Genomic DNA, 13,489 nt, shown 5'->3' with positions numbered 1-13,489 from the left:
CCAAGTACAAGTGTCTACCAGCAATTGACAGATTGATCAGAACTCCAGATCTGCAGAGCAGAAAGTTAAAGTCAATGTCGACCTGGATATTCAAAGAAGAGAAATTTTCAAGCAAAAGAAAAGCCATCTGGTAGATTTGATGTCACCTCCACAGATCACTCACTCCATGACAAATTTCTCTATTAGATAAACCATGTGTAGATCTGACATTTGCTGTTTGCCTTTGTAATATACTTCCTAGCTGAATTACCTAAACCCCCCACCCCTGTTTTTACATAAAATTGGAAACTACCACTTTCACTAGCTTCGGCTAATGGCATAACATTGGATTATGACTTTCTATTTGTGTCTTAGCTTCATTGCAATAATCTAGTCATCACTGGATTTGGCCCATTTAAAAATGTAACTTTAAAGTTAGCCCAAGTTAAAGGTGTTGATAGGGAGAGACCATTCAAAGACTGGGGGATTGAGTACAGGTATCAGCATAGTTTCCTTTCCAGTATCATGTTCATTCAATTAATAAATATTAAATTTCAGTAATAGAATAATCATGTGTCTCCAAAAGTGCTTAGCTGCAGATCTTCTCTACTTCTTTCCCTTTTCTCAGTTTTCATTCGTATCTTTAATGATTATAACAACCAGTTGACACACTGACTGAAAAGGGATTCATGGAAGTCATCAGTGGACTTCTGTCTCTGGCTGGACAAGCCACATGGGGCTTCAGCCCCAAATAACCTGAAATAAGTCCCCTTTGGGGATCATCCTTAATAGTCACACTTTCATCATCTTCACTATTTAGATTCAGTATCTTCTTTCCAACCTTGTTTTATTATGTAGGAAATAGGAAAAATAGGCTAATCTTCAGTATATCATAGCACTGGTTTTTAGAGTGTATAAATATAAAGGAAGGTAATGTATTTGAAAAGCAAGAGTAATTATAAATATGCAGTAAACCTGAAGAACGTTCCCAATTGTATTTGGGTTGCTTGTTTTCTGTAGCTAAATCAAAACATACAGATTCAGATGTGAGTCCAGCAACCATCGAAGAGATTTTACAACACCTTGAATCTCGCAGTATGGCTTCCTCGGACGTGATGCTTCTACATCAGATGAAATCCCTGGTACTTTTGCAAGATATTGAGAGATTGAAAGGTGCTTTGGAACAGATCCAAGAACATTCAGTGATGCCTCCTGGTATGTACCATTCACTCATCACATTGCTGATGTTCTCATTGTGGATGAAGATTCAAATTTGTCACTGATTTTTATACAGGAAATAAACTCCTAACTAAATAATTATGTAATGGGGAAAGCATGATTCTCATCAAACTGTGAAAACAGGATTCTTTATATAGTAGCCATTCATTTTCTTCTGTTATGATCATTACAGAAACTTTTCAAATAAAAATAAATATATGCAGCAGACAGGCTGGTTCCGGCTATTAAGAAGTAATCAATAATTCCTTAAATTGTAACTATTATATTTCAACTGTAGTATTTTTAAACACAATTTCCTTTATAGATTTTTCTCATGTAATTCAGAAAATATCACTGTAATGAACTTGTTAACCCAGGAGGTTTTGCACATCCATTTTAGGATTAATTTCTAATACATGGGCACCAGTACATCCTATTATATCCTCATTCATTTTTATTTAGTCAGCTGCCTGGCTGCTTTAAATATATAACAAATATAGATGTGGCATAGTAAAATTAAAGTTTGATTTACCATTTGGCACCCTGTAAATGCCAATTTTATGGTGCATGCAGCCAAAAAAATATTGTCCAGAAGAACTTGCTGATGAAACAAATAAAAAATGTTTTACAATGTATATTAAATTAACAGTTTATAAAACAAAAAGGAAGGCTGTCACTCCAGACTTGATTTTACCCCCCAGACCTAATTATGACTCAGTTTATACTTGTTTTACTTAATTACAACTCCTAATACTTTAGTAGAGTTATTTCTAGTGTAGACATGTAATAATATTAAAATTAGTTTGAGATCAGACTCAGAGTCACAGAATATAAAATACTTAAATCTCCTGCTTCCCAGCAAAGTGCATTAACCACCAGGACAGAGTATTGCCCAGATCCCTCTCCAGCCCTTGTTGTGAAGCTGACACTAGTTTGCATTTAATATTAATTGGGTAACATGGATAAACAGCATTACAGAACTTTCTGCCAGTTGGGAACTGGGGCCCAGGGCTATTCAGCTAAAAGATGGGAGGGTCCTCCTCATCATCTGTTTGACTTCTGATAGGCACACGAGTAGAGTGAATCAGTTGTGCCATGGGGGGAACCAACTCCCAAGCTGTGCATAAATGCCAAAAACTGCAGTTACACAGTTAGGTACAGAAAGTGAAATAGGATCTGGCCTTAAATTTTCTGCTCCCTTTTGTCTTTGTTTCATAGGCCAGACCTGTTGAACAGAATCAGAGAAAGACTAGAGAAAATAATTTGTAAAAGGAAAAAATAGCATTCAGGGCAAAAATCCATTTCAGTTCATTTGCCAGCTTTACTCAGGAACTGCAGCACCTATAGACTGGAGGTAGGTCATAGAATCATAGAAAGTTAGGGTAGGAAGGGACCTCAGGAGGTCATATAGTCCAACCCCCCGCTCAAAGCAGGACCATCCCCAACTAGATGATCCCAGCCAAAGATTTGTCTAGCCGGGTTTTGAAAAACTCCAATGATGGAGCTTCCATAACCACTCTGGGTAACCTGTTCCAGTGTTTTACTACCCTCCTAGTGAGAAATTTCTTCCTAATATCTAACCTAAACTTCCCTTGCTGCAACTTGAGACAATTGGCTCTCTCCAATTTGTCAAACAGACTCTCTCCAATTTGTCCAATCTTTCTGTAGAGAGGGGCCCAAAACTAGACACTGTATTCCAGATGTGGCCTCACCAGTTCTGAATACAGGAGAATAATCACTTCTCAACATCTGTATGGCAGAGCACCTTTGGGTACCTGACTTTAAGGGCAGAGTCAGGCAGCTACTGGTTGCCTGATGGCAGCAGCCATTTTGAGAACAAGTGATAAAAAGGCTGCAGTCTGCTGCTGCCAGCTCAGGCAGAAACATTGCCTGGCTGAGCTGCACCAGGAACATCTTGAAGGTAAGAGCAAGAGGCTCTTGGTCCTGGCTATGACCTAAAACTGCACCCTGCTGTTGAAGGGTGGCTTGGTGGGACTCCTGGTGGTGCGGGAGCCCCCAGGAAATGCCAGACCAGTTACCTCTCCTGTGAAAGGTGAGGAGGGGCACCTTAACTCCAGGCTCCATCTTCGAGTGGGCTTTGGAGGCAGTTGTGGGAGTAGTGGGGCCAGGCATGGCAAGTGGAGTGCCACCTGAGCCCAGCAGGGATGTGAGAGCCTGGAGACCCCAGAGGGGGTAGTGTGGGGAGTGTAGTGTGTGGCCCCGCACAGAGTAGGACTGAATGGGAGTAGGCCTGAAGGGCAGTCCCAGGGGCACGCTGAGTAGCACCGAACTGGGAGTAAGCCTTAAGGGCAGTGCAAGGGCCAGCCCCGAAAGTAGTTGATCGTGATCAGTGTCCAGTTTTGGGCCCCTCTCTACAGAAAGATTAGACTCTCTCCAATTTGTCCAGTGGTAAGCAAGTAAATAGATAGAGGGCTGGAGAACATGACTCATGAGGAGAGGCTGAGAGAACTGAGGTTAGTCAGTCTGGAGAAGAGATGAAAGAGAGGGGATTTAATAGCAGCCTTCAACTACCTGAAGGATAGTTCCAAAGAGGATGGAGCTAGACTGTTCTCAGTGGTGGCAGATGACCGAACACAAAGCAATGGTCTCAGTTTGCAGCAAGGGAAGTCTAGGTTAGATAGTAGAAAAAACTTTTGCATGAGGAAAGGGTAGTAATGCACTGGAACAGGCTACCCAGTGAGGTCATGGAATCTCCATCCTTATCAGTTTGTAAGACCCGTGTAGACAAAGCCTTGGTTGGGATGATCTAGTTGGGGATGGGGAAGAAAAAGATGCAACTTTAATCCATTCAGATGGAGGATTGCTTAGAATTCAGATCCTCCATTTTTTGAGTGCTGTAGCCAATAAGCATTATGCAAAATGTACTCAAATTGGATTGCTTATGAAAATGGAGGGAAGCCAAAGCTTAACACCTAGGGAACTTTGTAGTCCAAACATAGGCACATGTTGAGGTTTCTGGTCACTAGAATGAATGGTGGTGTACCAAATCACATTCTGGATCTGAGGTGCCTCTAAAGATGGCCTAGATACCACTTAGGTGCCTAGTTGATCAACCTGGGTCAAGCATTTTATTAATTTATTTAATGCATATGCAATTTTCCCTTCATAAAGATTGAATAATTTATAAAAAAAATGATGATCCTGTTGATACTACCTTAGCTTGTTTGCTCTGTCAGGAGATTTGTCCTCATTACTTACATCACTCCTCACTCAGTCCTGCTCAGAGTTGTACTGGGTTTCATGGGACACAGTTGAATTTCAAGTCCCCAAGTACACTAATGTAAGCAAAAGGAGAGTCTGGATTTCTGAATTAGTTGGAAGTCTGATCTATTCTAGCTTTGCTCAATAGCAGTGCCATTAGGTTTTTTATTGTGTTTTTATTTCTGCATATTTTGATGACTAATATTTGTCTTTTGCAGCCCTAGAAACCTCAGATTTAATCCACAATGGACAGCTGATAAAAGCAGGAAGCCTTCCTTATAGTTATGGAAAAGGCTTGCTGCTTCAGCACACTCCAGCTGCTCCTTATAAAAACTCAGTTTAGAGCTGTTCATGAAGATAAGAATGTACAGTACGTCAGAGCAACCCCAGTTTTTCCCAAACATGATATCTAAATTCCATCAGGACTAATCCATATGATTCTCTTTGCTTTGTTTCTGTTTTGTCTGTTTTTACTGGGACATGATGCCCTAGAAGTAAAGGTCATTCCTGATGAATGTGATGAAACAAAGACAATTTTGATTAATATTAGCAGGGAACCTTACTTCTACAAAGCAAACCAATTTTATTTCCTGTGCTTCAAGAAGCAGTGTGTTAACCCTTTCCCCTGTGGTTATGATTCAATGTCAGATGCCAGTGTCAAAGGTATAATAATTTGTGTAGATATTTTTTCACAGAGGATGAAGTGGAAAGTAATGGTAAGGAATGATTAACGGTCTTTATGACGATTCTCCCCTTATATATAAAATGTACATCTTCCCCATCTGTAAACTTTAGTGTGATTATATTATTTAAAAAATACTTCTTTAAAACCACTCAACTAGAATTTCCTTCACACCTCACAATACATTAATAACAATCAGAAATACTGTTAAGCAGGCAGAAGGAAGAAACAAAGAAAAATAAATTACCTTTTATTTAGAATTTATGTTATCCATTTTGTTGCAAGGTAGATTTCAGTAAGAGGAAAACTAAAATAAACCCCAGGTTTGTCAGATGAAGACCCATCAGTGAAAGAAACTATAGTGTCAATTACACGTGGTAATTACTTGAAGGTGTCATTGGCTGCATCCAGACGAGCACAGCTGTATGGTATGTGATGCTGCACATTCAGCGGTTCTCCATGCTGCAAGGGAGCAATGTGGTGGGGTTTTTTGACCCCTGGATATTCCCCCAAAAAGTGGAGCAGTGCGCGTGGGAGCAGTGCACACTGCTCAAAACTGGAGCCTGGCCAGCTGGAGCTAGCAGCAGCAAAAGGTGTGCCACTGCTAGTCGTCCACAGGGAACCAAACGTCCACGCTCATGTGGATGCAGCCATTCTATCTATTGTCTTTCATCTATAGTGAGGAAACCTATCTAAGAAGAAAAGATATATCCAGCATACCCAGGGTTATGTGGTATATTTTAGCTTCCTCCTTTACTCCAGAACTAAAGGGGGTTTGGGTAGAAAGAACCAACTTGGATATTTTCTGTATAAGTAATTGCCTCAAAGTTATAATTGAGTGAAAATATGGTAGAATATGGCCATTTTTCTAAGATACCTTTATTTTCTAGTTTTCACATAAAAATATTTCTTTAAGAAGTTTTGAAAGGGGTACTGGACATTTTCCATTATGTAGTACTGTTGGAGTGTTGTTGTAGCCAGGATGGTCCAGGAAGTATACAAGCAGCAAGGGTTGTTTTGTGATATCTTTTATATGACCAGTTGTATAATTGGGAGAGATGTTAGACAATCTTCCAGGCACAACGTTCCCTTTTTACATTCTGCAGTTTTTCACAAAACACCTTCAATTTTTCAACCACCTCTAAGAATTTTCCATAAGCACAAACCAAAAGAAGCCTAAGGTTGACTATACGGAAGTGTCCAGTGGTAAAAACATCATTGATCTCTTCAAGGAGTCTGGGAAGTGGGGTAAAGCTTCTGTGAGGGCATTTTCGAGAGGAGGACATGTGACTTTATAGTGCATCAGGGAGAAAATATACTGTGACTAATATAGGTCTTAAATGCTGCTTTTAGAATGAGGGATACCTGCTTATTGCCTGACATCATATTAACAACACAGGAGATTCTCCAATAGAAAAATAATGCCATTATTTCCTGAAGTATGAACTCATTCCGTTTCCTTTTCTCAGACCCGTTCTCTTATCTGTTAACATTTTCTTTTTGTTGGCAAGTATCAAGTCGAAAATAGACTCTTCTCCTGTTGCCTAGGAAATTATCACTCACTAAAGAGCTGAAAGCTACTTTTAACTGGCTTTCTTTGGAGAGGTGTCCTCTATATATGTTTCCTTTCTGTGGGGGCGTATTTTTCAGACCAGGAGACGCAATACAGTTACTCTGCATCAACAGTATACAATCTGGATAAACACAGGCCTTACAGTTGTTCAAAGTAGCTGTTTTTGAAAAGTATTCAAAGAAAAGGAAATTAAATGGGAAAGCTGAAAGCTGCATCACAGTGACTTTATAGAGCAGTCTTTAATGTGATGCTATGGTGATAAGTGCTGCAGAAATACCTATCATTAAAAATAAATTAAATAGAGCTAAATAGATCAGAATCTCAAAGCTAAGGCTGAAGCCTTGGCCATATTGTACTTTAATGCAACTCTCTGCACAGCACTTAGCACAGTGGGGCCATGTAACAGGAAGCCAGAAAACTCCTGATGCTTTAAGAGGAAAGAGTACCAGGCAGAGCTGAATCAGGGAGGACTGGCAGCTAGGAAACAAGCTACCTGCTAATGAAATGGCTGCCAGCAGACAAACCAGGGTGCAGGGCAGAGGGAGAGGCTAACTATGGGAAGATAATTCACAATGGGGAGGGAGGCAGGGTATTAAAATGTACGGGAGTAAAAGTCAGCCCAGGCAGGGCAATACAAGCCAGACAGGGCAGTAAAAGTAAGCCCAGAAACAAGGGACTGCAGACAGATGAGTTCAGTTCTAGCAGGTAAACAGGCAGGTCATCAGACACAGAGGGGAAACTATTGTGAGTGCCCACAGAGCCCCATGACCAGAAGGGGTGGAGTTTAGGAGACTCTTAAAGCTTGTGCCTGAGAGCAGATGATTGGTCTGAACCTGCTAGTTGCAGAGTGAGGAGCTGCTGCCCTGGGAGGTTCTGCTGACTCCTAGAACGCCTGATAGTACTAAGACCATGAATGCTTGCTGCAAGGAGGTTAGCACCCAAGACAGGGGGAGGCTTGTCAGACTGCCAGTTGCCTTGGAGTTTTGTTAGAGCCTGAATGCTTATGTGTTTTGTTAGAGTTTTGCCAGTGTTTTGGGCTTGGGATTGTAGGGATAGTTTGGAGGTCCCACTAGTACTCACAGGGCATGTAACTGCCTTGAGCCTTGCCAGGTTTTGCTCCATTGCCTACACCTTGGGGCCAGGGTGTCCACAGCCTGGGAGGGGCAGAGATAAGAGCCCAAACAGTCTAGACAAGGGGCTGTAAATCAGGAAGCCAGGCCCAATGCAGTGCGTCTAGGCCAAAGGTACCAGCCAAAGCAGTGGGGTGGAAACTGGGAAGCTAAGGCCCCAACAAGGGAGCAGAGGTCTGAAGTAGCCTGGTGATATGGGGCAAGGTGCCCACCTAAGTGGTAACACATGAAAAACATGAGAGATTCAGGACAGGATAGGCTAAAGAGCTCACTCTAAGACCCTTGGGCAGCCTCCCTTTCTAATTTATTATAGGGAACAAGGTGAGACGGGCAAAAGCAAAAGGGAGGGGCCTTAGAGATAGGATGGCCCAGGAACCGAGTTGCCACCAGGGGCTGTAACAGCTGCCTCTGGAATACCGGTTGTATTACAGGCCATCATTTTAGCTTAGACCTTCAGTGTAGCTGTAATATAAACAATAATTCTCAGACATGCAATCACTCTCCTCATTGTAAAGGATGCTTAAGGAAATGGTGCAGATCACAGACAGTTTTAGACATACCTATGCCTTGCTGGCTATGTCTTTCTAATGCGTGTTTTAATGTAGTTGAATCAGGATAAATAATGATATTAGAGAACGGAAAGTCGGAATGAGCTCTAATACAAATAGTTAACATTATAATTAAGAGATGCACCTGTTTATTCCAGGAATGAATTCGGATTATAGTCTTCAGATTCATTCTGGTTTCTTGAGTTACAGTGTTTATTTTTTCTTAAATACTTATGTCAAAGGGAAACAGAGATGTTCATATGACTATTGTTTCAACTTTCATAAATAACACAGAAATATTTTAATAGGAATTTTTGTTTTCTTCTTATTTTTCAGAGCATGCCAGGATAATCTCTTCTCTGTTTCACTACTGGATTACAGATATTCTTCCTGTGAAGAACCAGAAATAAAGCATGTGTGTGTAACCATCTGTGCAGAGTTAAAATGTAATATATGAGCCCTTAGTTGGTCAACAAATGTTCAGAAATGGCAGGGTCAGTATACACACTGTATGTTCACCAAGATAAATAAGCTATTTTATATATCATTGACTAGTTCCAAAAGATAATCACCACAATAAAAATACTTTCAATGTGATATTTGGTTGGTAGGAAACATTTCAGGTGCATGTGCCAGCCAAATAATTTAATATAACATGATCCAGGGTGTAGCAGGATTGAGCCCCAGAGGTGGCCGTGATGCCCCCTGGTGGTCACACAGCTACTGCACTCACTCTGGCTGAGTCCCTTTCCTTCTCTCTTTCCTGCCATGCCTTAATGTAATGAGTTCATTTATGGAAAAGGAGGCTACCCTCAAGCCCATGAGTGTGTCCTCTGTGCCAGCAAATCCTTCCCAGACCCCATGGGTCTCAAACCCACCTTCAAGTATTAGGTAGGCCCTCCTTGTCTGTCCACATTCCAGTGCGCTAATCACCTTAAGGACTCATGTCTTGGTCTCTGACCTTCCCTATAACCATGCCCGTGCCTCACAGGTGTTACTGGTAAGTCACTTCCCCTTGTTGGGCCCTCAGCTTGCCTGGCCTCTGTCTTTTTCACTCTCACTAGGCATTTTAGCCTAGGTCCATTGTGCCGAGCCTGACTCCTGGGCATCAGCCCATATCTTATCTCTTATGACTCCAGCCCTATTCTGGGCCCTCAAGGCTATAGGCCCCTGAACTTGGTCCCACCCCTCTAGGGCTCTAATTTCACTCTGACCCCCTTTTTCCACCTTGGTCTGGCATGGGGCTGTCTGGCCCTGTCTCTACCCTTTTCAGACACTGGACTCCCCAGCCATGACTCTGACCTGCTCAGGCACTGGTCATTATTTCCCCTGGCTTCAGACCACTACTGTCACTTGGCTTTGGCCCTCTTGGCCACTGCCTGCTTGCAATTTTAGTCTGGCCCCTGGTAGGGGCTGAGCTACAGTCGCATGTCCCTTCAGCCTCCCCTGCTAGCCCCAGTCCAACCAGCTGATATAAACTGCAACAAAAGAGTAAGCCCATTGACTATAATATAAAACTATCCCTGGACTGAGTTCAAACTTAAACCCCCAGCTCACTGGCTGTATCACAAGGCTTCTGCTTATCTGGATTGTATTCCCCTTTGAGCCCTCAGCCTTACTGGTAGTTTCAGGCAGCTTACCTGTCACCCAGATATTCCTCTGAAGCCTTCCTGAATGGGAGTTCTTTCCCCTGCTGCCTGCAGAGCCACACTGATTGCATGGATTTAGGCTCCCTTAGTGAGTTGTCTGCCTCAGAGGTTTCTAATTAGAACATGATGGCTAGCTCTCAGAGCAGTTTGCAACTGCTGCTCTGGCTGCTTTAGCAGTGACCTTGTAGTCCCTCCAGAGCTCTGCCCTATAGTACTATTGCACTACAGCTAGCACTGCAATAGGTACTCTGCTGCTGTGCCCATAGCTGCGCTACAGCCCTATTTCAGAGCAGTTAGTTCTCTGATAGGCACTTATAGGCTATTAATCCCTGTTGGCTTGTTCTTCTGCCACCTGTAATGAGCAGCCTTCCCCACCTGGGGCTCTTCCTGCTGCTGTTCCTCCCTTAAAGTACCGGGGAGCTCCCAGCTCCCTGTTACACAGGGGCTAAGGGGCACCTTAAATCTGCAGTTGGAGCCATGTGGACAGAATCATACAACTGTAGGATATGGGATTTATGTGAGAATGTGCTGAAAGATCTTGACTTTAATATAGTTCTTAAGTTAAATGTTTGTTTGTAATTTCCTTCTGGAAAGTGCAGTTTTTGACCTGCACTATTTACGTAATATCATGGGTTTTTATATTTTAAATTAAAATACAAATATCTTTGAAGTCTACACTGTTATTTACTAAATATATAGGTACATGTATGACCACATCTGACCACATACCATTGCATAGTGAAGTTGGTACCATTACAGTCCCCCAAAGGGAGTCTTGATTGTCTGGAGGCGATGGTTCTGGTCTGAACTCCCCTGGCATCAATGGGAGTTTAGTGGCCTTTCCACTATGGGACTAGGATTTGCCTCCTAGATTCTTAAACCTAACACTACCACTGGTTGCAATGATTCAGTTCAGCTCTCTGCAGATGAAATGATAAAAGATACCGATTATTTTCACATGTAATGGATTTTCTAGGGAAAATGATATTACGTAAGTGAGGTGGTATGGTCTAGTGGGCAGAACACTTCATTGACATTTGTAAGATGTGTTTTATTTTTCCTGGCTTGGCCACTGGCTTGCGGGCCTCCGCGCTGCCCTACCCCTCCCCGCCCTGTGATCAAGACTCCTAGAAGCCATGGGGTTAGGGGGAAATGGTAGGGGGGGCATGTGTGCATGCACATGCATACCATCCCCAATTCCCTTAACCATTATATGGTCACCTATTTAAAAGAGGAGCTTGAAATTTGCCAAAGGTATGGCCTTTGTCAGAGACATTCCATTTACCATCCTCATGAAAACCCAACCAGATTCAGCCAATGTGTAAGCCTTTGAAAAATCACAAGTTGCACGAGCTCAGTGGAGACTTCTTTAGCAGCTAAATTCTCCAAAGATTCCATTCGTACAGAACTTTCTGTGCAGCTTTGGGGTGTCCTGGGTCTGGGCTCCTGCATGAAGAGCAGGATGACTCATTTGCTTTCAGTGACATTCCTACTTGGAAGGAAACTGTGTGATCTGAATGCAGAGGAGATGAGAGATGGACTTACAATGTATAGACTGGAATGAGGAACTTTGGGCATACAACTGAGACTGAAGGTTAAATGAGGGACAGAGGGGGAAACCTGGACTGGATTTGGGGCTGAGGAAGACTGTCTGGGATCCTGGGACTGTCTAGGCAAAGAGACTGGAACTGGGATCAGATTTAAGACACAGGAATGGAAGTTAGTAGGAACTGGGAAAGTGGAGACTGGCTTTAGAGCTAAGAAGGGAAGGGAGACAGGATAAACAAAAAGACTAGAGCTGGGTGTAAAGAGGAAACTAGCACAGGACTCGAAAGTGTAAAGGGAAAAGATTTAAGATTTGCCATTTCCCCACTTCTCCCCCAAGCATAGGCTTTCTGATACTGTTTTTAATTCCATGCTTAGAATATTACTTTTTCTTCAGTCTCCTGCTTCACAGAATCAGCCTAGTGTAGGAAACAACTAGGGTTATGTAGTGAAAATATTGTAGGGTCTCTGCCTCACTAGCTGTAGAAGTTGGAAGATGTACAATGAATGAGACAAGAGTTCAGACAAATATAGTATGGTCTTCTGGGTAAGGCAATGAATGCTGCCCTCCAAAACTGGATTCTAATCCTGGCTCTGCCACACAGTTCCTCTGAGATACAAGGTAAACACACTTCAGAGTGCACAGCTAATTGTATATTTCTTGTTTTCTGGGGGATGACTTGACACCATGGCGTTTGAGGGTCCTGCCACATGTTTAAATTAAAGCTGAGCAGAAATCAGCTATAAAGCTGTAATACGTTTTCAGGCACTAACTTTGTAGCTGGTTTGCTCTTTTTATAGCTGCATAGATGTTTTTATAATGTAATAATTACTTTTCACATGTGGCCAGTCTAAATTTATTATGCAAATAACCAGTTAATTGCCAAATATATATAATATGGGGCAGGGGTCTGGGTTACAGAAATGTTGAACCCCTTTCAAATGAAGCTAAAGTCAGTGAAAGCTGCAGCTTTAACATAGAAAACGATATAAAATTCTGAATATCCTGAGAAATCATATATTTGGCATATCAGACTGGACACGCAAAAATAGTTGTTACTATTTAACTGAATTGCTCTGTACTTTGGATCCCCATCTGTGGAGGGGGAAGCTACATCTCTTCATTACATGAGGTTCATAAAAAGTAAAATGTTAGTGAAGCACTTTGGTACTGTAGCAATGAGTATCAAGAAAGCTCATGAGGAAATTAATAATTCTGTTTTCTGAGAGGAGTTTGAATAGCATGTTTCAAGTGAAGCGTAGTGGCCACACACTGTACAACAAAGATAAAATGAAATGTTTAATACTCACTTATTGAGAAGCTATCATCTATCCTGTATAGTAAATAAAGCAGGCTCCATTGGAAAAATATTCTGTGAACACATTAAAATATTGTAGTATAATGCAGTTGCACAAGGGGACCAGATTAAGGTTGTATAGCCGGCCTAAATTATGATGTTTCTATCTTCAAAGTGATTGGCTTTGCAAACTGAATGATGTCCTTTGAACATAATTTTTGGGTGCAATTAGTGTACAAACTATTTATTGTTATTTACTGTTCCTAGAACGTAGGTAGCACGCATAATAGCTGCTGCTACCCTGGTGCATTAGAAGGAATATGGGGTGCAGAAAGCCCCCACTCTTTTCAATATTTACCCATAAGTGTCAGTTTTAATTTGGTACTTTGCACTTTGACAGGAGAAAGGGAGGGAACCCTAGAGAAACAACTAGGGTTGCTGGCAACACATACAAGCTCCCTGGTATGTTGGAACTGGATGGGCCTATGGTTCCTTTCGATTTATTACCATCCCAGGATACCTGCTTCACAATATTAAGGGTATAACAAGGCACTCATCCCAGAGGCAGTGGTGATGCCCTCTGGTGGCCACTCAGCCCTTGCCTGCTGTAACTCTTTGGGCACTCTCCCCTTCACTTTCCTGCCA

The 13,489-nt window shown here is 42.0% G+C and overlaps 1 protein-coding gene across 3 annotated transcripts in view; it reads left to right on the top strand.

Moving 5' to 3' along the window:
- ERICH1 (glutamate rich 1) overlaps positions 1 to 10,671 on the top strand; it is a 135,764-nt gene extending 125,093 nt beyond the window's left edge. For all 3 annotated transcript variants that reach the window (XM_014610418.3, XM_059730055.1, XM_059730049.1), the window contains 2 exons: positions 1,000 to 1,194; positions 8,689 to 10,671. In XM_014610418.3, coding sequence (XP_014465904.1) covers positions 1,000 to 1,194; positions 8,689 to 8,762 — 269 coding nt within the window. In that variant the 3' untranslated portion in view covers positions 8,763 to 10,671. The remainder of the gene's footprint in view (positions 1 to 999; positions 1,195 to 8,688) is intronic.
- The last annotated feature ends 2,818 nt before the right edge of the window (positions 10,672 to 13,489 follow it).

This window comes from Alligator mississippiensis, chromosome 1, assembly GCF_030867095.1.
Source record: "Alligator mississippiensis isolate rAllMis1 chromosome 1, rAllMis1, whole genome shotgun sequence".
Taxonomy (NCBI): domain Eukaryota; kingdom Metazoa; phylum Chordata; order Crocodylia; family Alligatoridae; genus Alligator; species Alligator mississippiensis.
This window is presented reverse-complemented; position numbering and strand designations above follow the sequence as displayed.